Source organism: Rhinolophus sinicus, linkage group LG06 (assembly GCF_036562045.2).
Source record: "Rhinolophus sinicus isolate RSC01 linkage group LG06, ASM3656204v1, whole genome shotgun sequence".
Classification (NCBI taxonomy): Eukaryota; Metazoa; Chordata; class Mammalia; order Chiroptera; family Rhinolophidae; genus Rhinolophus; species Rhinolophus sinicus.
Window position 1 is genome coordinate 88117416 of NC_133756.1, and position 24387 is coordinate 88141802.

At 42.5% G+C, this 24387-nt stretch overlaps 1 protein-coding gene across 2 annotated transcripts; it reads right to left on the reverse strand.

Annotated features, from left to right (window-relative positions):
* Window positions 1-5429: 5429 nt before the first annotated feature.
* LAYN (layilin) lies at window positions 5430-24154 on the reverse strand. Of its 2 annotated transcripts, XM_019715326.2 has the most exons (8): window positions 22835-24154; window positions 22192-22215; window positions 19691-19988; window positions 16003-16160; window positions 11603-11635; window positions 10360-10443; window positions 8030-8132; window positions 5430-6434 (listed from the first exon to the last, which is right to left on the reverse strand). In XM_019715326.2, the coding sequence occupies exons 1-8, from the start codon at window positions 22917-22919 to the stop codon at window positions 6071-6073; spliced, it is 1149 nt and encodes a 382-aa protein (XP_019570885.2). In that variant the 5' UTR covers window positions 22920-24154; the 3' UTR covers window positions 5430-6070. The 2 variants fall into 2 exon arrangements, with proteins under 2 accessions (XP_019570885.2, XP_019570886.2); XM_019715327.2 differs by lacking the exon at window positions 22192-22215 and having other exon boundaries at window positions 22835-24151.
* Between the last annotated feature and the right edge of the window lie 233 nt (window positions 24155-24387).

Below are 24387 nucleotides of genomic sequence, written 5' to 3' on the forward strand. Positions count from 1 at the left end.
CCTGGAGGTTCCTTTGGATTTGTTTGGCTCTAGTATCATGATTATTTATTATATTTTCCCTTGGAATATAAAAAGAAAGAACTCACTTGTTACATTTAGTCATTTATATATTTAACAAGTATTTATGGATCTACTGTTACGTGGCCTTTTTCTTTGCTCTCTGGAAAGATATAAAAACGATTCCAATAAGCATTCTCATCTCAGCGTACTTTCAACCCTGTAAAGAGGACAAATTATGGGCCAGGTATTGAGCTAAGTGCTGGAGATGTAGAGGTGAACATGCAAAGTTCCTGACTTCATGTTGCCCCACATAATCAAGATAGACAGAGATTAGAGAAGCTTTGTGGAGAAAATAACCTTGAAGCTGGAGTCATAAAGGACAAATCAGTGTTAGCCAGACAAAGTGGAATGGCATAGAAGGCATCTCTTAAGGAGAGGGAACAGTAAATGCACATTGAGGTCCTGGGATGGAAAAGAGCCTGTGTTGTTTATTTGCAGATGTAGAAACATTATCTTTCCAGGGTCTCAGAGTGAACTGGACTCAGTCTGGAGATAGAGTCACAGGAATCAAATCATGATGGCCTTATATATGCACCAGACTAATAATTGATTATCTGTAATGAAATAAATATCATGCAGACTAGAATGCCCATGGACTGAGTATTTCTCCCAGTCGATAAATCTACGTGAGAAGCTTATTTATGCTTATTAAACTTGCTTTGTAATCCAAGCATCCAAATTAGGGGTTACTTACATGATTCAGAGGTTCCCAGTCTATGATTGCTTCTGCATGCATCTCTGGAATATGAATGGAACTACCATTGGGAATAAACTGGTTAAATTTGAGGGCCTTGTCTCTTATGTAGTGTTGGGTATTACACACCAATCACTATTTTTTTCTGTGACTCCCTCTTTTCTGTTTTTTTTTTTTTTGTGTGTGGTGTTTTTGTTGTTGTTTTTGTTTTTGTGCTGGCCATCCAGGTTATGATTGTCGTTTCTTACTTTTTATTTATTAAATTTTTTTTTATTTTTCAATTACAGTTGACATACAATATTTTATTAATTTCAGGTGTACACAGTAGTGATTAGACATTTATATAACTTACGAAGTGGTCCCCCTGATAAATCTAGCACCCACCTGACATCATACATAGTTATTAGAATCATATTAAATATATTCTCTATGCTGTACTTTACATCCCTGTGACTATTTTGTAACTGCCAATTTGTACTTCTTAATCCCTTCACCTTTTGACATTTCTTATTGTTATATGTCCAATCAATTGAGGAAATAATAAAGTAGTTTGTTTATGATTGCACAGCCAGTAAGTGGCAGAAACAGGATTTAGAACCTAGACACTCTGCTTACAGAACCCAGGATTTTAACTACTTCATTATACTGTCTTATTTCTCCTTACATCACTTTTTACTGCCCCTTTCCTTAAAACTGCAGGAAGTTACTTGCTGGAAACTAATGAGCATTGATAGTAAGTAAACTTTCTATGGTGCCCTAACACTGCCACCTGGTGGTAAAACAGTTTCCAACTTCCCAGCAAAAGTTGAATGAAATGCTCACTGGCCTTTTCCCCTAATTACGCCAATACAGTCAAGAAATTATGAATTCTGTTTGATCCTGCTTTCAATCAAACACAAGTAATGTAAGAAAAAAATAAGAGCAAAACAGTACGAATGTTGAGCCCCTGAAGGGATCTAAATTTTGCTGAATAAAATAATGTAACCTACCATAGGAAACTCTTGAGTACCTATTTTGTGATAATATATATTTAACAACTATACATTTTCAAAACCTATATATTTTTGAGACCTAATTGGGCCTTATTATATTTTGAAAAACTGGTTTTTCCTGATTTATTGCTGTGATGACTCATTTTAGACACCAATTTCTTTCTGCTGTTCAAACTCAGGATTCAAAAATAACTCAAGATTAATTAGCAATTACTAACCATTAACCACTCTTCGAAAGAAAAAAAGAGGGGCTGTACAGAAAAATTGGCTTTGTTGCTTTTCCATCTACTGACATGCAATTGACTTTCGTTTAGCACCTCTCTCTATAGTTTGCTATCCACCATTCAGTATGTCTTACCAGAAGTTCAGAAGTAATGTAACACAACATGTTCAACAATAAACCAGAAAAAAATCACATTGAAATCAACTGATTTTAGAGCTGGGAGACACCCGAGAGCTTTTCTAATCTAGATCACACTATTTGTTTGTGTTTTCACAGGGGAACTATGGGAAATCTTGGAAGAACAGAATTCCTGAACTGACTTTTGGGGTGGTAGTGGTCCAAATCAGAAAGTACTCATTATGGCTTCCTGTAGCCTTCAAGGACATGGCCACGGTGGGATGTGGCATTGACCCTGAGGCCGAGGTGGGGGTATTGATGGACAGCTTTCACAATGATTTATTTTTGTCTTTGATCAAATGCTTTCAAACACAACATCATGACAAACTGGTGTGTTGAGCTTAGATGCAAGGCATACTGCAAGTAATACGTTACTAATAATTATAGCGCCACTGTTTGCAAATGCTTTCCCTCAAACAACTTCAAACTAAGAGGAAAGTTGCAAGTACAGTACAAAGAACACTTTTCCCTTTGAGAGTAAGTTGTCAACCTGATGTCTCATCATCCCTTAATATTCTCATGTGTGTTTCCACAAACAAGGACGTTCTCTTAGATGACCTCAATACAGCCATTGACATCAGGAAATTAACACTGATAAAGTACTGGTGTTTAGTCCTCAGACCCCATCCAAGTTTTGCCAGATGTTCCAATAATTTCCTTTATAGCAAAAGGACTAGGTTCAGATCAAATAGTGCTTTTAGTTGTCAACTCTCTTTAGTCTCATTCACTCTAAAGCAGTTCCTCAGTCTTTTTTGACTTTCATTACCTTGAGACTTTTAAAGTTTGCAATTATTTTATAGAAGGTCCATCAATTTGTTTTTGCATGATGCTTCCTCATAATTTGATTCAGATTATGCATCCTTGACAGAAATATCACAGATATGATGCTGAGTTTATCTCATTGTATCTGATTAGATACAATGGAATCACCCATGGAATCAGCCTTTTTTTCCCAAGGAGTCCTGGTTTACTTTCATGAAGAATGTTATTTAGAAGCCAAGATCTCAGTGCTAGCTTATGTGTATGTATGTATACACATATATGTGATATACGATATACACTCTATATGGAAAATCATGAGGTCACAACAGTGTTTCTAATTTCAGTATAATGCCACAGATTCCACTCTAGTTTTTCCCTTTTCACATCTGCAATTCCTTTCTGTGACAGTGAGAAACCTGGTTCTACTTGTCCTTCTTAGTATGCTGACTTATTTCATCAACCCCCCTGTTGCAACCAACATTCCGCTGTGGCTGCTGCTCCACGCCCTGCGAGATGGTCTCCTCATGCACTCCGGTCACACGCGAGCAAGGTCTGTCCTCAGCATGGACCGCTTTCTCATCCTGCTCAGGTCGGCCCCGCATTCTGAGCTATCACGTCCCCTCACCTCCCTGGATATGGACGCCTACCTTCCTGTGACTTGCCTAATACCTTTGGGACTGAAGTTCCTCTCTGTTCAGGAACAGAGAGGAAGGAAAGGGAAGGGAAAAGAGAGGAAGAATAGAAAGAGTTGCATACAGACCAAAAAAAAACAACAACAAACAACACAAAACAAAAACAAAAAAAACCCAAAAAACACATTATAGCAAATTCTTTTTTACTCATTTATGTGCTAATGTATCTTCTTTTGCTACTCAAATGTAAGCTCCATGAGATAGAGCCTGTATCTATCTTATTTACCATTACACACCTAGCACTTAGCATATTTTTTGACACAAAGTAGGTATGCTTAAACTTTGTGAATAAAGGAATGAATAGCATGAGAAAAACAAAGAGCTTTATAGCTAACATGTCGGGAAATGTATGTAACCTGCAACCAAACTTATCCAAGCCTTGGCCTGAAAGCTGGCTTTGTGTCACATCTAACACAGTGTATGGCACATAGTAAGTAGTCAATAAATTTAAGTGGATAGACCCAAGGCATTATTTGATGCATACATTTCTTCTGTTGTATGTGTCACAGTGGGGGAAAAAAACTGGGAACTATGGTTCTTTAAATGATGAAACAGGTTTACAAAATTTAAAAACCATACCAGGATGAATAAGCTCAGGGTTAATTTGAACAGAACAAACACTTAATAAAGTGAGTTAAATTAGTGAAGTGCAATTATCAGAGATATAAATGGAGTTGGATAAATTCAGGCTAGTAAATCTGAGGAAAAAGAAATGGAATAATTTAAATACGGGGTAAGCCTGACTGTGTGCAAACCCAGAAGGAAGAGATCTGTGGGTCCCAGTGGAGATACCACACTAATGACAAAGGGAAGATGTTGAACGGGTTATTCTGATTATAACCTTAAGAATGGGTCCTCATTTCAAGTTTTAGTGACATGACTAACATAAGTTCTTAACACAATTCACCAGCTTCGTTTACTTATTACTGCGCCCCCTTCTTCCTAGGCAGTAGGAGTGCTTTTCAAACTAAAATGACCCAATTGCCTCCCCCATCCGGTGGATTGTGAAAAACAGGTCCTACAAACTTTTAAGCTAAAATATTTAGACTTTTGTATCAGCCTGAAAGATGAATTCTTCATCCATTCAACAGGTGTTAACTGTCTACCCTGTGCAAGGTACTGTTTTTCTTGGTTGTAGGAGGTACAGTGCTGACAGGGTGGATACAATCCCTACCCTCATGGTGCTTGTAGCCTAATAGGGGCCAGAGTTGAGGGGCACAGAGGAGGATAAAGGGACAGATCACAGAGCCAAGATGTGTGACACAAAATAGGGACTTTGGTGTTTTAGAGCAATGAATTAGTCCTTTAGACCACATGGTCACTGTTTTTGCTTGAAATGTTGTAATTCCACAAAACACCCTTCCCTGAAGCAGGCGTACATGATGTTTTTGTATCCACCCTGTTCCCTGCCCTAGTAGGGCAGGGTTATCGGGCAGTGAATACAATCCACTGCATTCCATACAGCTCTGACCCAGGCTAGTCCATTTTATCTAGCTTGGCACTCCATATGTGAAGCAAGGTTACAAACTCTTCAAAAATAAGATATGTGAAGAATGGTTAAAATAATAGGATTACTCAACTGACAGAGGTTGCTAGTAATTTTAAATAATGGCTTTCAGACCTTTGAAAGGTGAATAACTGATGTTAGGCTATGAAACATTTCTCTGGATTTGAGTCTAAAGGTATTAGAAATAGTCAGGTCCCTAAAACAAAAAGGAAGAATTATTTTCATTATTAGTAATATTATGTTGATGCTCTACTGGAAAAAACACAAACAGAACAATGTACAATATCAGGGTTGGGAATACAAATAAGCCTAGAAGCCAAGATTCAAATTTCATTTTTAGTTTCTAAAGTATTTACAAGTTGCGTATTTCCAAGTTTGGATGTGTGAGAAAGAAAAAAAGGTCCCCTGAGACCATATACAGAGGAAGGACTGTAGACACAGATTGACTAACACTGTGCTTCCTGCTTTTTATTTGATTCAATTCTTTGAAGAAAAAAAAAAGATATAAGAATTGCTGATGCACAGGCCAGCCCAGTGCTAGCATACATGGGCTTTGAAAGCTTCTCTAATTTTCATCTCTCTGTGATCATGTGTGGTACTGTGTAGAGCAAGAAAAACAGAACCTAGGGATGGGTTTCCAGTCCTACATCTATAGTCTATCTCTGCCAATGGAAGCACTGTCCTTTGAACGTGAGATACAACCAATCAATTGACATTTATTTTCAACTATGTGCCAGACCCTCAGCAAGGAACTTCCTCATAAAGTTGAGCTGGGTAAGGGACTGGAATAAGGGCTATAGCCCAAACTTGGGAGTCAATAGGGGCTAATGGAGATCACATGCTCACCCCCAGGACCTGATCTTAGCATTTTTAATAGGCTATCTGAGTGTTTTCCTTATAGAAAATAGGAGAATTTTGCTTCTTTTCTTTCCCATTCTTGTTAGTTCTTGTTTTCTGTGTGTCCTAATAACCATATATTTCATTTTCCACCCATCCAGACTCCTTGCTCCTCCCCATTGGGTCTGGAGAGAACTCATAAATGTCATTGTTCACAAAGCCACTCTCTATGCTCGCCAGAGTCACAAATCCGCTCTCAGATGGGTTCACAGCCATGTTGTCATAGTCACAAGACATGTCATCAGGAGTCGCTTCTCCAGAACAGACTCGGAATGAAATGTTTTTCAAGTCTGGCCGGGTCTCGGCTAAATCAGCTTCACTTTGTTTTCGTATCACATTGTAAACCTCTAGGTCCGGACTGTTTCCTTGATGAGAAGAGGGCCAAATGGTGTGCTGCTCCTTTGTGCTGGGGCCTGGCTGCTCTCGTTTCCTAGGACAAAACAAAACCAGGGCTGAGGATTTCAGACAAGGGGACTCAGACTGTCCCTGTGCCTCCTGGTCAGGCGGGAGGAAGCCATTCCGCAGTCACTATGCTGCCCTTCTCACCGACCTGAACTTACAAGTCAGGGCTTTGGGGTGGGGCGTGGTAACCAAACAGGAAAGTGTGGTTATGATCAAAGCCATTGTGTCTCTATCATTCACTGCTGCCAGAGCATAGAGCAGAGGTGCTTATCCTGGGATTCCCCAGAGCCCCCAGAGGGTCCATGAATAGGATTGGATGGGGAGGAAATATCACATTTAAAAACCCATCTCTAAGTGAAATTTAGTGTGCCCTTCAATTCTAAATGTAGGCAACAAACCAGAGTAGAATTAATAATATCTTTGACTTTATCACCAACAGAAATCATAGATATTTCATCACATCACATTTATAATAGATGCCTTAACACACTTTATACTCATCTCGACTTCAATCTGATGTAGTCTATTTTATGCATTAAAAAATATTGTTCTGGGCAGGAGGCCATAGGCTTCACCAGACTGCTATAGGGATCTGTGGCACACACAAAAAATTAAAAACCTCTGAGATAGACTTCAGTTTCTGAGTCACAATTCCCAAATCCTGGTGAGATGCTAAATAGTAAGGAAGAGAAATCAAGAACCAACTGCAGAGTAAGCAGTTGGAAAATATATTTGTAGCTTTTTGAAATAAATTCTATTTTCTGATTAAAAGGAATTACCTAATAAAAATGATCATAGGAAGGGCTAACATTTTTGAGTGCTTACTACATGCCTATTCTGCATGTACTAACTGCTTTAACTCTAATAATCCTATAAGGAAATTGTTATTAAATGAAGTAGGTTCTACACCAGAATCTTACTAATTCATCTTCAATTGGTCATCAAAGGGTGTCAAATCTTAAATTGGACCTTAGTTTCCCTGGTGTAGAATGAGCACACCAGCCTTCTTCTACTATGTATACCATGATGATGGGGAATAAAAAGGTAGGTGAAAAGAGCTCTGGGCACCTCAAAAATGGTGGCACATGATCCATAAACAGAGATGCCCTAGGTTACTTAGTGTAGCTATTTCGTAGCAATCTATAGTTATGTATACAATTGAAAGAAAATTCAATGAAAAGGATTTGGCTATTTTATTTTGAATAAAGTGATTTAGTTTCAGATGTTTGCCAGAATGCCTTGAACAGTCATTTTTCCTATGGTTCACTATTCATTCCTTCACTCACCCAATAAAAATTTTGGAGTGAAAGCATACATTCGTGAGAGAACTTTGAGGAGTGATGAGTGGATACACAGGAGGTGAATAACACAGTCTCACTCCTCAAGTCATTTAAAATCTTCCACACAAAAAATGAAAGGATGTAAGATCATTCTCTTAATCACAACTAAACACAAATGCTTCATATTTCTGAATGCCTTGCGCACGGCAGAGAATTTACTCTTATATCTGCAGTGGTGGTTCTCCTGGAGCTGCCATGACTTTTAATGAAGTAAACAGGGCATTGTCCAAATCTTAAAGAGTTCAGAAGACACAAACGTTTACGCGATGAAGGTTTTACTTGCCTCCTTCTATAGATCCAAACCCAACATACAACTGTGGTGACGACAAGGAGAAGGAGAAGGGGAATGCTGGGGATTAGGATGTAGGCAAGATTCAAGGCAGCTTCTGAAAAGAAAAACACACATTATCAGTATTAATAATGTTTTTGTGTGCTGCAAAACAGTCTTCAAAAAGCATAATCAATATAGAGTATTCCAAAGAGCACATTCCTAGAAGGAAAGAGATACACAATTACCCAGTTAGCAAAGTCTTCCCAGTTTCAATAAATGAGCATTTTAAATAACCTGTTCCAATATCCTAAATAGTAGAGAAAAGAAATTTAAAATTTTGGGTCTCATGCAAAATATCAGAAGGGCAGTTTTGTTTATTAAATTTTTTTTTCCAGAGGAAATAGATTTTCTCTTTTCTTGTCCTTCTTCTCCGTTAACAAACAGTCTGCTTGGGCAGTGTGGATATCTTTGACTCTAAGGCCAGAAACGATAGTTCCCAAGGTGGGGAGAGAGGGGGGGAAGAAGAAGCAAGCCAGAAGTCTTAGAGTTTTTACCAGGAAAGGAAGGTCACATGAAGAACATGAATCAGACTAGAACCTTCCCAACATTTCTGATTAAGGCTAACTGCATCCAGTTGGGTGCATGAGCAGTGATTGTGGTGGATGCTTCGAAGTCTGCTTTCCTGATCTTTCCTATCCTTTAAGTCTTAGAACCAGAGAATTTTTCCACAAGTGGCTTTGGGAGAAATCATGGATTGGGGACTGACCCCTTTTCTACTCCCACTGATCCAAGATTCCCGGCCATTCAGAGGCTATTGCTTTGTTTTTCTGTGAGGCTGCAAACTTGACAACCACCAAAAAACCCCAAAAACCAAAAAACAACAAAAGACCCCCAAAACAAAACCCACTTTAAATACACTAATAACAAGATAAAATTGCCACCTCTGCCTAGCACTTTATACTTTTATCAAAACATTTTCACATATTATTTCACATATTTCACATATTTGTTGTATTATAATGAATTTGATTGGCCTTTGCCCTTGGTTCCTGGGAGGGAGGCTTTAAATCTTTGAAAGTTATCAGATAATAGGAGTGACTGTTATTCATGAGCCCCTCAGACCATATCAGAGTTTATGCCCACAGAGATGTCTCAGGATGGAGGTTGGTGGGACGGGAGTTGGGCCTAGAGACTGAGTTCAATTACATGGCCAATAATCAAATCAATCATGTCTGTGTACTGATACCTCAATAAAACGTCTGCACACCAAAGCTCAATGGAGCTTTCTGGTTGGGGCAGGCATCGATGTGTCAGGAGCATGAAAAAGCATCCTGATTCTACAGAGAGAGGACACAGAAGCTCCTCATTTGGGACCCTTCCAGACTTCATTTTATGTGTTTCATTTGGCTGGTCCTGATTTGTATCCTTTATACTGAAATGTAGTCATAACTATAGCATTTTCCTGAGTTCTCTGAGCTGTTCTCCCAAATTAATGGACCTGAGGGGGTTGTGGGCACCCCTTCGATTTATAGCCACTTAATCAGAAGTGTGGGTGGCCTGGGGACCCTCAGAACTTGTGGCTGATGTCTGAAATGAAGGCATTGTTATTGGGGTCTGAGCCCCTTAACCTATAGGGTCTGCAATAACTTGGAGTGGTTAGTGTCAGAATGTAATTGCAGTATTGCAATATCTTATTTCATTTTATGGACACAATCTCTTAGGTAGGTGAGAAAAATATTACTTCTGTTATGCAAATGATTAAACTGAAGCACAGAGAAATTAAGTGTTTTTTGTTGTTGTTGTTGTTATTGTTGTTGTTGTCCGGTGACAGAAACCCAGATTTTCCTCTTGAAACTCAAGATGAGAGTCAAGTTTGAAAGTCGATTAACACTCCAATTTATCACCCCATTTTTAAAAAATCTTTTGTGATTTAACTTTTAAAATGTTTTTGCCCACTTTCTCTATTTGTTTCACAAATGAATATTAACCCTGGATGTTATGCATCATAGCCTGGGTCTTTCTGCTCTTATTTCTCTATGTCCGTTTTCTCAGTATCTGCCCCCTTCACCTCCCCATCACTTCTGGGTGGTTCCCAGGGCTCTGACTTCACATAGATTTTTCACCCCCTGTTTAGTCTAATCTCCCCAATATCTTAGGATAGCTTCATTTGCATATTTCTGATGAAATCTAACATTTAATAGAATTTTTGCAAAGTCATAAATGTCGTCTAGTTCCATTATTAAGTAGCTGTGGGAAAGAAGAAAATAGGGAATGCAACCATAGGTAATTTGTGATCAAGAGAGTCCCATTATCTATTTTTCCCAGGCGACTTCTGAATATACCTTTGTTTTCTTTAAATGTTTCTTTGGCCTCTTCTTTCTCTATGTCTTCTGGAAGTATAGGTATGGCTGGCTCTGTTCCTTCACCTGGAGACAGACACATGGACTTGAGAACCTGGAGAAAGGCATCATAATCCAGATGTTCCCTGAGGTCCTACCATGTTCAAGGTGGGATGCCAAAAAGCAGTAGCAATGTGACCAGTGCCATTTATAAACATAGAAAAGTAAAGGGTAGAATTTGTTGGTGTAGAGGTTGAATTATCTTCATCTTTCTGGTGAGACTCTTGCTGCCAAGAATCATGTACTGGAATATCCAGCAGCAGTTGACATCAAGGCACACAAAGTACTGAGGTGCTAAGGTGAAGAGCCAATGACTCACTTCTAGAACCATAAATTATCAGTTTGGCTCACTTCTTGTTTAATTAGATCAAATTCTTCCTTTCATATTGTCAATAATGATGAGTAACTTTCCAAATCAAATTTTCAACTATTCCTTTACAGCTTTGAAAAATAGACAACAGTAGAGAGTGAGATTACCATGGCTGGGTGTGGCATACGAGGGCTGACAATTCAGTTTGCGAACTTGTTGCAATGATGTTGCTGTTTTTGACATCAGAGGGATTATTCATTATGAATTTGTACCAACTGGACAAACAATTAACCAAGTTTACTATTTGGAAGTTCTGAAAACGCTGCATGAAAAAGTTAGACGACCTGAACTTTTTGCCAATAAATCATGGCTCTTGCATCACGACAATACACCAGCTCACATAGCACTATCTGTGAGGGAGTGTTTAGCCAGTAAACAAATAACTGTATTGGAACACCCTCTCTACTCACCTGATCTGGCTCCCAGTGACTTCTTTCTTTACCCGAAGATAAAGGAAATATTGAAAGGAAGACACTTTGATGACATTCAGGACATCAAGGATAATACGTTGACAGCTCTGATGGCCATTCCAGAAAGTTCCAAAATTTCTTTGAAGGGTAGACTAGGTGCTGGCATCAGTGCATAGCTTCCCAAGGGGAGTACTTCAAAGGTGACCATAGTGATCAAGGTAGCATTTTTTCTAGGATGAGTTCTCGAACTTAATTGTCAGACCTCGTATACCTGTCCAAATGGTCTGGGTTAACACCAGTGGTTTTTCTGTTGAATAATCTGGTCTAAAGGAGATATGGTTCTAAACCTATGAAGAAGGGCTTTGAAATAGCCCAAATTAATGCAAATCTCAAAAGACAGGCTTACCTCCGGGCCCCGTAGAAGGAGCTGTTGATTTCTCTGTTGTAGAAAGAAACAAAAATGAAGATAATAATTAACTTTCCATGCCATCTGAATGAAATAGGCCCGATCGTGGCATCCATTTATTTGCTCATTCAGTCATCCAATAAACTATCTTAGTGTTACTTGATGCCAGGAATGGGGTTAGTAAGTCAAAAGAATCACTTGTGCGCAAAAATTAGCCTTCCCCTAGCTTTGCTTGGCACTTTTTTCTTTATTAAAAGTATTTTGAAACTTTCAAATATGGGAATTTCCAAACATACACAAAATAGAGAGATTGGTATAATGAACTTCTGTGTACCATCACTTAGCGTCAACTCTTATCAACATATGGCTAACATAGTTTCAACAAGAATCCCTACTTCTCCCCAACTACACTGAGGTCTGGATTATTTTAAAGCAACCCAAGACATTTTAACAATTCGTGCTGGGGATGTTTTAGAAAGTGACAAACATGAATCTCCAAGCCATGGAAACACTTGAGGGGCTAAATAGATCACCAACCAGCCCCAAGGCAGAGACTGGTGATCTAGAATCCTGAGTCATTTTAAATATTTCAGAGCCTTGGGAAAGTCAGGTTGCACAGACAATTTACGTCAAATGTTTGCACTTTTGGCTGGGAGTGTGTCAACCTCTTATAGTGGCAGTCACTCTCTTATGCTAATCAGATGCCCTGGGATTCATAGGGATGAGGTTCTTAAGGGCAAGATTTTAGAATTCATAGTCCTAAGGCCAGGATGCCAAGGCTATTCAAGAGAAAACGCAATCATCTTCTCACAAGTGTGTGAGTTTGTAGAGGTGATGCAAATCCATTAATTTATTTAAAAAACACTTACATAGTGCATACTATCTAATGGAAACATCATCACGTTCTGCTTTATAAAAATAAACACAATTTATCCTGCTAATGGCCTTTTGAGTTAGGTCCTGACTTTGTACACTAGGAAACGGCGGTACAAGGAGATTAAATAACTTGTCCAAATCTTGCAGCTAATAAGCAGCTAAACTGGGATTTGAACAAAATATTCAAATAAAAGTTAAAATCACAAGGAGACAAACTCTGTGCTAGGTAGTGGATATTCAATAGCAAATGAGAAATGGTCCCATCCCTCTAAGACTCTCATATACTACAGTTTGGCCATAAAATATGGAAATGCAGGACAATATTAATAAATATAGATTTTGTGATATTGTGTTACAATGTATAGTATACTCAATTACATGTATGATCTAGTCATCATTCATGGTTCAATTCATTGGGAACAACTTCAGTAAACAGCACATTAATGCATCATTTCCTTCAGTCCTGCAATGCATCTGCAATGGGTTACCTCTGATGACTTGCCTCTGATTTTCACTGTGTCCACCTGTGCCTTTAGCATATCCCAGATGTAATCAAGTGTTCAGATCTGGCTAGCATGCCACCTACTTCATGTGGTCATGGTTGTCAAATCTAGTTTTAGATGTTATTCAACTGGTCTCTTGCCACTCTAGCATAATGGATGGTGTGCCATCTTGTTGGAACCACACTGGATGAACTTCCCTGAGCCCATCAAGTGGCAGGATTAGTTGGTCAAGCATGTATGTTTCCAGACCTCATGCCAACCCTATAGTGAAGGGGACAAACTTGTAAACAGCAAACTTGTACACTGGCAGTTAAAGTACCATGTGTGTGTGTGTTTGTGTATGTGTGTGTGTAGTTAGGATCCTCACAGGAGGAACACCTAACCTCGTTTTGAGGGGCCCTTGAATGTTTCCCGGAAGAAATTATCTTTTTACTTTCTTATTTTGAAGTAATTTCAGATTTATGAAAATTTGCAAGAATAGTACAAAGAATTTCTATGTGTCTTCCACCCAAATGTTCTCATTTCATCATATTTCATTTATTTAATTATTCTCTTTATGTATATATCTATATTTATCTCTCTATATATTTTTATTTATGTCTACATAGAGCCACATATATGTATAAAAACATATGCAGACACATGCATAAGTTTTTTCTTGAGAGTAAGTTGAAGACATGGTTACACTTTACTCCTAAATACTTCAATGTGTATTTTACTGGCAACCTTGTGGTTGAGAGCCCACTGGCCCATGTGGGAATGGAACCGGCAGCCCCTGGAGCTAGGATCACGGCGCTCTAACCGCCTGAGCCACCGGGCCAGCCCTTGAATGTCTATTTTAGAAGGTGGGGGTGGGAAGCATTCTCTTACATCACCACAGTACAGTGATCAAAACTAAGAAATCAGCATTGATATCCTATTATCTAACCTACAGACCTTATTTAAATTCTCCCAATTTTCCTAATGCCCTTTATACACGTCATCATCATCATCATCATCATCATCATCCAGAATCCAACCCACAATCACCTGTTGCACTCAGTTGTTATGAGAGAAGGTGATGTTTAACCTACACCTGAAAGGTGAGAATGAGTTCACGGAGAAAGAAGAGGTTTTCAAGCACAGGAAACAGCAATTAAGAACTCTTGGGGAACTTCACAGAGTGCAGAGGAGGTGGGATGGGGGAAGAGGTGGTGAGAAATGACACTGGAGATTGGCAAGGGTCTGATCACAGATCTTTTTATGGCAGGCTAAGGTGTGTGAACTTAACCTGAGGATGGGGGGGCCAGATAAAGGCAAGGTGTTAGTTTTTTGCTATGTGCCCATCTCCCTCTGCCAGATCTATTCTAGTTGTTCTCTGTGTCCTGGAAGGCTGACCTCTATGGATTGTGTCATTGGGGCTCCCTTGTCCTTTGGCTTCTGATTGGTCTTAATCAAAGGGAGGCAGAGGCAGGAGATCAGAAAGCAGGAGGAGAGAGAGGTTGCAGTATTTATTCCCCAGGTCCCCTTCTCACTTCACTGTGCTTTGACAGTAGCTGCATTGTATGGTTACAGCTCCTGTTTGGGTGGCTCCTCTTTCATGACTCCAAGCTTTCTGTGGGTTCTGCTAAAGCCATTCTCTCCCCTCACTCCTTTAGGCCTATGGGTAGTAACAGCTTCAATCATAGCTAGTCCCCGGGCACTTCTCTTGCTCTTTGCCCATACTTCTGCAAATATCCTTTTACTATACTCTCCTCATTAAACCCTTACATCTTTTTCCTGCCAGGACTCAGTCTAATACAGGTAAAAGCAAAAGTAATGAAGAATCTGATTTTAAAAAAAACAACCAAACAAACAAACAAACAAAAAACTGAACTAGGTTCAGAATCCAAAAAAAAAAAAAGAGAAAAAAGGATATGAAAACAACTGTCATAATCTCACATTTTAAAAAATGTTTAAAAAGTACAAAATTTAAAATTATGGCACTAATAGGATATAATGAACCAAAGTGATGGGAAGCCAGTGTGTAACAAATATCTTGCTTTCATTGCTCTGAAAGGTAACCTACTAAGCCAGCCTCCGTCTTTGCAACCTCCCTGCCTAAGACAGTTCTGTGTGGTGGAGAGGGCCAAGTCTCTGGAGAAAAGAGTTCATCCGAGGGGGGTGAAAAGGGAGGAAAGAAACCTTTTAGCAGCAAAAATTTCAGCAAAAGCATAGTCCAATTCAAACAATATTTAAATGATAGAATTATTTAATCACCAATTGGATATAACTAACAAGTCATTCTACTCCGGTCAGGAAAGGATGCAGAATTGGAGCCAAGCAGTTGGCTTCACGGAGATGAGAAACTTCAGGAACAGATCAAAAATCATTAGATCATAGTCAGTTATAATGGAGGAATTTGGGAAACTCTAGTAGAATGAGACTACAGTCTTGTAGCCCAAACCCTTAACAGATCTATAAGCAAATGCCAGTTGAATTTGCAAGGCACACATAGAAGGTGGCCTGGGAGTTTGAGCCTGATCATTAAATTGTCTGCTCTCTGCGCAGTCTCAGTGAAACTGGTGTATTTTATCATCGACCTCCTCTGGTTTCCTTAAAGCCCCAGAAAATAATCTCATATGGCTGTTAGAAGACTTGCAGGAACAATGGCCAGCTTCCTCTCATATTTCTTCTTTATTCCAAGTTCCTACAGCCAACCTCACATGTGGAAAGAATAAGAATTTGTAATCGTACACTTAGAGGGCTTTTTGTTTCCTGAAGTTCTCATAATTCTTGCTTTATCATATATAAATCAGCCCCTTTCTTTTCTTCATCCCTTCTCTTAGCATCTGATACTCCTCCACTGTGCTAGAATTACTCCTCAATGAGAAAGTGTTATTACATTTCCCTCTGTAAGAGTTCCCAATTCTTTAACACTGCTGGCATTTGCAGCAAGCTTTCTTAGGGACTACTTAACAAATTCTGGGAACTAGCAGTTGCTTGAGAAATGAGAGAGGAAGTTGAGAATTCAGCCACATAACTTGAGAGAGGATTCATTACCATCGGAATATTTGCAAATGAAATTATTCTTCGTGTTGCATCGGTCATCATTCCACTGGAACATGTACGGGCCCCCAATACCGGTGGGTGCTGATGGCTGATGGTACATGACCACGCAGACCTCACTGCCACAGGAAGGCTCATCCACATACCAGTTCCTGTAGGAAGGGAGTCAACAATAGAGGCAACTGGAGAAGGTACCACAGGACTTCAAAGCCTTTAATTTCCCACAAAATTCCACTGTGCCATGAACTTAAGATTCTGCTTCAGAACACAATACACAGAAAGAGAGGAATAGAAGTACTGCCAGTAAGTAGAATCACACACTTTCTAATATGGACATCACAGTCAATCATCTGACATTTGCCTCAAACTCTTTGCAGGGAAGAATATATTACTATATGATGTCTGCAAAGTAATTATGAGAAGAAGCAGCTAGCAGTCCTATCTGGACGATATTACTTCTTTCTTGCTTTTTGATAACTGGGTTTGTTTTTCTATTTTTAGAAACTGATGCACTGAGAAGAGGCATGATTTAACCTCACCCAGAGCTTGCCCTGCTACCCATCTCCCCATTTTTAATTGTTTATAACTACCTTCCCAGCCCTGGGAAGCAGATGGAAAATTCAAGCATCTGAGCAAGACTTTCCAAAATGTAGAGGCTGTCAAAGCAGGTGAGGGGGTGGAGACAAGAGCAGGGGGCCCACAAAGTCTTTTGCAGTTGTTTCCACTTTGTCAGGCTCATGAGCCCTTCTGTAAACCTCCACTGATAGATTTCTTGTCTTTGTCTCCCTAACTCCTGGATGGATGCGTTAGCAGCCTCAGCTCCACTATCCAGTGGTACTTGGAATGAAATGATGCTGCCACTCAGTTGGATATGTGAGTGCTGGTAAAAGGCTTTGGATTCCATAGAGAGTCTAAGTGCTGTGAGCACCCACCACATGCGTTGACCCAGTGCTGGGCTCTCTAGTCTGCCTGGTTATCCACCTGAGCTGTTTCCTTCTAGCACTCAGATCTTATCTGATGCTCAGATTATTAGCTGGGCCCTGCTGCTCTGCCTAACTCTTGTCAGAGCCCCCACTTAGGAGACAGCTAAGAGATAGTTCTCCTGGTAGCACCCCATTATAGCTCTGTTTGAGTGCTGTGTTGCTGTCCACTAAAAGGAAGATCCTTTGCTCTACCCACTGGGTTGAATGTGCCTGAACAACAGCTGAGTTTGCAAAGCTGCTTGGACACTATGCCTGGATAGCTGGGGGCCCTGGCTGAAGCTGGGCTCTCATTAGTTACCTCCAGGCCATTTCACAATCCCATTGGTGGGCCTCCTACCCTGTGTTGCCCATTTTCCTTCCCACTGGCCTTATGCCTTCATGCTATTTCATTTCACAGATGATGGAATGGATGGAATATTATACCTGGCACCTAGTTTCTGGACTTGAGCCAGTTTTCAGGCTCAGAACTTACAGATGGAAGGAGAGACTAAGTTCTTGGGAGGGAGGACCCTGCAGATGCACTTGGTAATGATTTCCCCTGTTTTCCCAAAGGGACCCAGGACCACTTATTTAAATAACCATACACTGGGGAAAGAGGAATACCCAATATTATAAAGACTGTTGGACACAGGGTATAAGTTAACATTGATGCCCAAAGACTTGAAGTGTCATCAAGGCTACCCATTAGAGTGAGCACCAATTGAGGCCAGGTATCAAGTGGAGTTCTGGCCCAGGACCAGCTCACAGTGGACTCTGCCTAGTGGTAATTCCCCAGTCCCCAAATATATGAATTGAAAGCCTATGTGGAAAGGGTTAAAATAGTGGAGGAGATCAAGTGGAAGCCTCTGAAACTGCACTCTTCCCCACCATCTCCAAGACAGTAAAATCAAAACAATATCTTATCCAGGGGAAGATGACAGTGCCACCCCTACTGTGCCACCCCTAACGATCTAGAGAATGCAAGGGTGGTATTCCCCCTCATATCTCTATTTAATTCACTAGTCTGGCTCCTGCAGAAAAAAAGGCAGATCCTGAAGGATGATACTGGAGTAGCATAAACTCAACCAAGTAGAAGTCTTAGTTGTAGCTGTGAGCACCCTACCTTTTTGCTAGAGCAGTACTTAGTATGTAGATTGGGTGAACACTTTCTTTTCAACCAGTATCAGAAAAATAATCAGAAATAGTCTGCATTCACTTGGAATGGGCGACAGTATACATTTATGGTCCTGCCTCAGGACTATACTAATTTTCCTACCCTATGTCAGAATATGGTGTGAAGAGACCTGGGCTGCCTAGACATCTTGCAGAAAATCACACTCATCCACTATCTTGTGGACACCATGCTAATTTAGTCAGATGAACAAGAAGTAGCTAGTACATTGGAGGCCTTAGTAAGTAAGACTCATGTGCTGCAAGGGTTGGGGATAAACCCTGTGAAAATTTAGGGGCCTGCCATTTCATGAAAATGTGTACATGTCTAGTGATTTAGGAAATGCCACAGCATCCCTTATGGATTAAAGGGATTTCATGCAATAACTTGAAGAAGGAAGCGTAGCACATAGTAAGCCTATTTGGGTTCTAGAGGCAGCATATTTCACACCTGGAAATAATGCTCCGGCCCATATACCAGCTGACACAAAAGACAGCTATCTTTGAATGGGGTCCAGAGCAGAAAAGGACTCTGAAGCAGGCCTAGGCTGTGGTGCAAGTTGTCTTGTCACTTGGGCCATATGATCAAGTCGACTATTAGAAGTACCAGTGGTGGGGAAAATAATGACTGTCATATAGAATTTGTGACAAGCCCCAGTGAGAGAATCACAATACAGACACCTAGGATTCTGCAGTAAGGCCATGTCATCTGTAACTGAGAAAGATCACCCTTTGTAAAACAACTCCTGGCTTACCACGAGGTAAGGAGCACCAAGAGACCATGCAATCCAATTTGCCCATCATGAGTGAGGTATAGTCAGACACACCTAGTCATAGGTCCATTGTAAGATGGAAGAGGTATATACAGGACCAAAGAGCACTGTACGAATGGGCAGAGCAGATGGCCGTGACATCTACCGCTGTTGTACCAGAGCCTCTCTCTCAGCTTACACCTACAGCTGCATAAGGGAATCCCTTACACCCAGCAGATAGACGCAGCCTGAGCTTGCTTTGTGGGTAGGTCAGCCAAGTATGGGAGTACAACTCCAAATGGACAACAGCTGCACTATAGCCCCACTCAGAGGTGGCCTTGAAAGACGAAGTGGTAAGGGGACATTCTCCCAATGGCCAGAGCTTGGTTAGTGCACCTAGTTAACCTCTTTGTATGGGAAGAGTAGTTATTGGAGGTGAGAATAGATAGACTCAGGAGTAGGGCAGAGAGCTTGGCCGGCTGATCAGCAGAAAAAAATCTTTCTTAAAGGAGAAAGAGTGGAAGATTGGAGACAGGGAGCCATTGGACAGAGTGATGTGAATAGATATGGCAGCAGGCATAAAGTATGAGACTCTATCACATATTAAAGCCACCAGAAAGCATCTAGCGAGAGGCCTTAAGCAATCAGGGAGACAAAATGACTCAGCGAGTTGATGTCAACCAGCCTATTATCAGCCTAGTGAGTCCTCCTCTTCCTCACTGACCTGGCAGTGATCCAGCCTGCCTCCTTTTCGAGTTATGTCAAGTGAGTTAGCTGCTGTGGGCTCAACATACTTACCTGAATGTTGATGTGCTGCCATCGATCCAAGCGTAAAGATCCTGGCAGGCTGTGCCATTGCTTTGTTTCTCCTCACGCCTCCTGAGCCCAATCCAGAAATCACCATCAGATGCCAGGAGGTTTTCAATGAACTTTTCTATCAGTCTCTGTTCATCTTCAGACTCGATGCTGACTATCTGGCCCCCATCCCTCCGGCAGGCTGCTCTGGCTTCCTCAAAGTTCAGTCTTCGAGAAGCATCATGGAAGTAAATGACTTTATAACAAGGCCTTTTTGTCCCTCCCCGGCAGACCAGCTGCCCTAGAGAAAAAGGAAGCCAATATATTTCAGTGTCTCCTCAGATATACCAGGGCAGGGGTGCTTAGAAGCCTGTGAATGAAGCCATCCCTGGGCAGGAATTCTGATTACTCACCAGTGGACTGTTACAATGTCCCTAAGGGTTCTCTGAACAAGTTAATACCCCTTTCAACCTGGAGATGCGTGAGTTAAACTATACTGTGTAGGGACTCTATGTTTTGTTTGTTCCATTACAAATTCTTGAAAAGCAGACATTTTTTTACTATCCTTTAAAAGAGAGGTAGAGGAAGGCATACAAATCAGGTGACAGTGTGGCTAAAAGTGAGTTATCTCTGTTTGGTTGTTCCTTCAGGTAAGAGAGCCATTCTGAAGTTGGGTGTGGGCTTCTCTACCCTGGAGCCCTCTGCCTATGTGGCAGGACTGAGAATTCACCTAGTCTATGGTATAAGCAGAAACTATGAGCATCAGATCCGTGGGGTTTTCTGCTACTGGTCTTGCCTAAACACAACAGCTAAGGTTTACTGAACTCTCAGTATGTGCCATGAGCTATGCTATGGGCTTTTACATTTACACCCATTCTTTATCTCACTGAACTCTCATAGTAATGCTCTGGTGTAGGTATTGTTTATGCCCCATTTTATAGAAGAGAAGACTGAGGCTTAGAGAAATTAAGTAATTTGGCTAAGGTCACTCAGCAGCATTGCCCGAGTCAGAACACAGATCTAATAACAAAGTCATGCCGGTAACCACTGAACTATATGGCCCATTTCCCAGTCCACCCCAGGCTCAGGTTGCTCTGGGAGCCCATGCAACGTGTCTCATCTGACTGACACCTGAAGGGCAGAAGACCATTTCAAATAGATGGGATTCTATTGAGGTGCAAATAAATTGTTCACTGGTACACACCTGGCTTGTGTCTGGGTGCCTGAAGCCTTGCTGCACCTGAAACATTAGCCTCATTATTCCTTTGTTTAATCACATGTACTGAATGTACACTGTGCCTGGCACTGTGCTAGGTGCTGGAAATATAGAAACAAATGCCAGTTCCTAGCCCACAGGAGCAGACAGCATATGTTTCTGGATCCAGATGTACAAAGTGAAAAACAAACTGCAACAAGGGAAATCCCTTGCATTGGAGAGCCCAATCGTAGGCTGTGGGTGTGAATTGCTGCCATAGAGCAAGGGATAAAGGATTTTGGTTTGGGAACCTCTTCCCAGCACTCATGGAATGTTCTCATTTTCCTAACTTGCTTTGCAGCAGTGCAGTGAGCCAGATAGCATTCATTATTTTCAGTGCTAAATGGGAACAGAGCACTTACAAATAATCCAGAAAGCTCCTGTGATTTCTTATTTTCTATTTCTTCTTTCATCGCTTTGGTAAAGAAATTCTCAATAAGCAACAAGTTATAAGAGGTTTGCATCTTCTTCATTGGTCTGTCATTCTGCTATTGCTAAGTAGAGAATACTTAACATGACTGGTCCACCAGGAAAATAGAAGGCCTCAAAAGCGGGACATTCTCACTAAAGAAGTGTTCCAGAGAGACTGCGACCACCCGCCAAAGAGTCTGTGGCTGGGCTACTGTCTACGGAGAAGGCTGGGTCAGCCCAGCTTCTATGAATGCTTAGAGGTGGCTCCAAATGGGCAGCAACAAATGAATGAGTCCCAGGAACCCTCATCCCGGCCACCAGCAAAACATAAACTGGAGTTAAATTTACTGGCAGTCCCCGCTTTCCCACCGTCGGATTACCAAGGGAAAACCTAACACCTTAAGGGAGTTTCCTGTGTGGGTCCAGCCTGGTCATACATCCCAAGTCAGCTGGTGAGTGCCAGAGCTGGAAGGAGGCCCAGGGCCACATCTGGTTCCCCTGCCTTCAGGAAGTGTCTTTCTCTTCTCGTTTGCAGGAAGGGGAAGGGCGAGAGGGCGGGAGGTCCTCCACCGCCACGGACAGAATCCATGCAGCCCTAACCCAAGCAGCCTAATTCAGTTACCCTCCCCTTTCGCTGCCCCGCACCCCACCCTATCCTGAAACCAGCTTTAGATTCTTTTAGTCAGCAGCGGAAGCATGGATCACCGAGTGTAGGTTTTCATTCTCCATCCCTTTCCGCGAGCCTGCCGCCTGCGAGGCGGACCTGAGAAAGGAGCCCGGACATTTTCTCCCCGACATGCAGAACGAATGGAAGAGGCAAGAAGTCAAAGCACTGTACCTCCTCTGAGGTCCAAGTCCGAGGCTGCAGTGACACGACAAGAGGAAGGAAGCAGAGAGAGTCACCTCCCGGAGTCAGGCGGGGCATATCCCGCGCTAACCAGGTTACTTTTTCGATCTCTAAGCGCTCGTATTCCAGGCGCTGCATGCAGCCATCCTCCCCACAGAAGATACCGGGAGTAACCGGCTGGGTTCCCACGGCACCTTCGATCCAGAATCCCTACTATACCCTCCGTCTCCAGGGGGCAGGACAAGGGAGTTGGTGAACCCGCCCCGCGCTGGGGTAGCGGTTTTGTTTCGCCGCTCAGTGGAGCGGGCCGAGGGGGCGCCTACTGGGCACATTTACTCACTGTCCAACCCAGCCTACGTCTCCGGAATTCCCGTAACCCTGGGCTGGGAAAGCACTTCGAGCTATCCAGGATATACAGGGAACCCGCGCGGGTCACATTCGCGGGGAGTTTGCTCCTCTAGAAGCAGGGGACGCCGGAGGGCTGTCTACTAGTAGGGTGGGGCGCCCCTCTCTCTGCCGACTACCAGAGAAAAGGCGCGGCATCCCTGAAAACGGTCATCAGCAGCTGGGGTGCCGTGGGTGTATCAGCCGAGCCCTCCCGGGAACCACCTTCCTCCCCAGCGCGCGCACTCACCACTTTGCAGACGACCGGTCGCGCCCCCAGGCTCCGCCAGCAGCACCGCCAGCAGCACGGCTTGCAGCGCAGCTCCCAGCTGCATGGCTCGGCTCTACTGCGCCCTCGGACACACGGGCGCTACCCCGGTGGAGTCGGCGGACAGGCAGCGGCATGCACCACAACTGCAACGGCGGCAGCAACATCTCGGGAGGACCGACGGGCCCGGCACCCGGAGGAGGCGGGGAGGGCGCGGAGCCAGCCTGTCGCCCCTCCGCCCCCTGGGACGTCACTGCGGAGAGGGTAGCCCCTCGGGCTGCCCCGCCCCCGATAGCCTACTCCAGCAAGCAAGGCGCCAGACACCCAACCCGCGGTAGGGGAGCGAGCAGAGGAGGGGAGCCAGCTTCCCGCCCCACTCCGAGCTTTCCAGGCAGCTCCTGCATTTGCCTAGAGCGCAGGGCCCGGGAAACCCCCGTCTGACTTCTCTAAAATCTGAGGAAGAGAGCACTGTGGCTAAAAACAGGACCTCATCTCACCCCCACTCCTGGGGGCATAGCCAAATTCACCCAGCCCTCCAGGCTCTGCAGTGCGGGCCTACGGGAGAGGCAAGGGACTGACTCCTAGCTGAGGCTGGGTAGGCTGCAGGCCAGGCGCTCAGCTCTACCCCTGAGTAAGGAGTGCTGCTGAGAAATGAGATGCTGAGGTAGGCAATATGCCTACTGGCCAGGCAAGTTATGGGACAGCTCCGATAGCGTCCAGAGAAGGAGGCTAAGTTGGAGTTCTGGCTGAGAGGACAGCAGCTCCACCAGAAGCCAAAGGGTGACCCTGAAATCAGCAAGGAAGTAATACTGTACTACTGTTTGGGGGCACATGTTAGGAGGTGGGGGTGATTGTTCAGCCTTGGACTTGTGATTAGAAGGGAGATGAATCACCGCCTTTTCCCCCCTGCCCAAATAGTGATCCCAGTTCTTCTGGGAAAGCTTTCCTCAGCAACCCAGCCCTCAGTGTGGGCTCCTTCTAAACTCCCACAGTAGTTGCATTCTACACTTGCTTCTTATAGTAGTAAGCAAAACATTTTCAAATATATTAAGACAATAAAGTGTGAGCCTCCTGTCCAAAAACTAAAGGTATAAGTGGCAGAAGGTGGGTGTGATTTCCTTGCCTTTCCCCCACACCATGCTCTTATGAAGCATAGCAGAAAGTCCATCTGGGCTGCTGACTACTGGGTTTGGGTCTCACCTGAACCCCTGCAGTTCTAGACAAACAGGCCTGAATACAGGATGGAGGGGAGGAGGAATCTTTTTCAATACCAGCTGATACCGTGTTTCCCTGAAAATAAGACCTAGCCGGACAATCAGTTCTAATGCATCTTTTGGAGCAAAAATTAATATAAGACCCTGTCTTATTTTACTATAATATAAGACCAAGTATTTAACATAGTAAATATAATGTAATATAATATAATACTGGGTCTTATGTTAATTTTTGCTCCAATAGATGCATTGGAGCTGATTGTCCGGCTAGGTCTTATTTTGGGGGAAACACTGTAATATGGGGAAGCTCTGCTACTGCAG

What these genes read in the sequence shown, in the direction of transcription:
- LAYN (XM_019715326.2), bottom strand. Translation starts at nt 22,919, where the DNA reads ATGCAGCTGGGAGCTGCGCTGCAAGCCGTGCTGCTGGCGGTGCTGCTG. An exon ending in GACCGGTCGTCTGCAAAGTG is followed by an intron (nt 22,216 to 22,834) that starts GTGAGTGCGCGC and finishes GTGTCACTGCAG; the next exon opens with CCTCGGACTTGGACCTCAGA. An exon ending in GGCAGCACATCAACATTCAG is followed by an intron (nt 16,161 to 19,690) that starts GTAAGTATGTTG and finishes CCCTTCCTACAG; the next exon opens with GAACTGGTATGTGGATGAGC.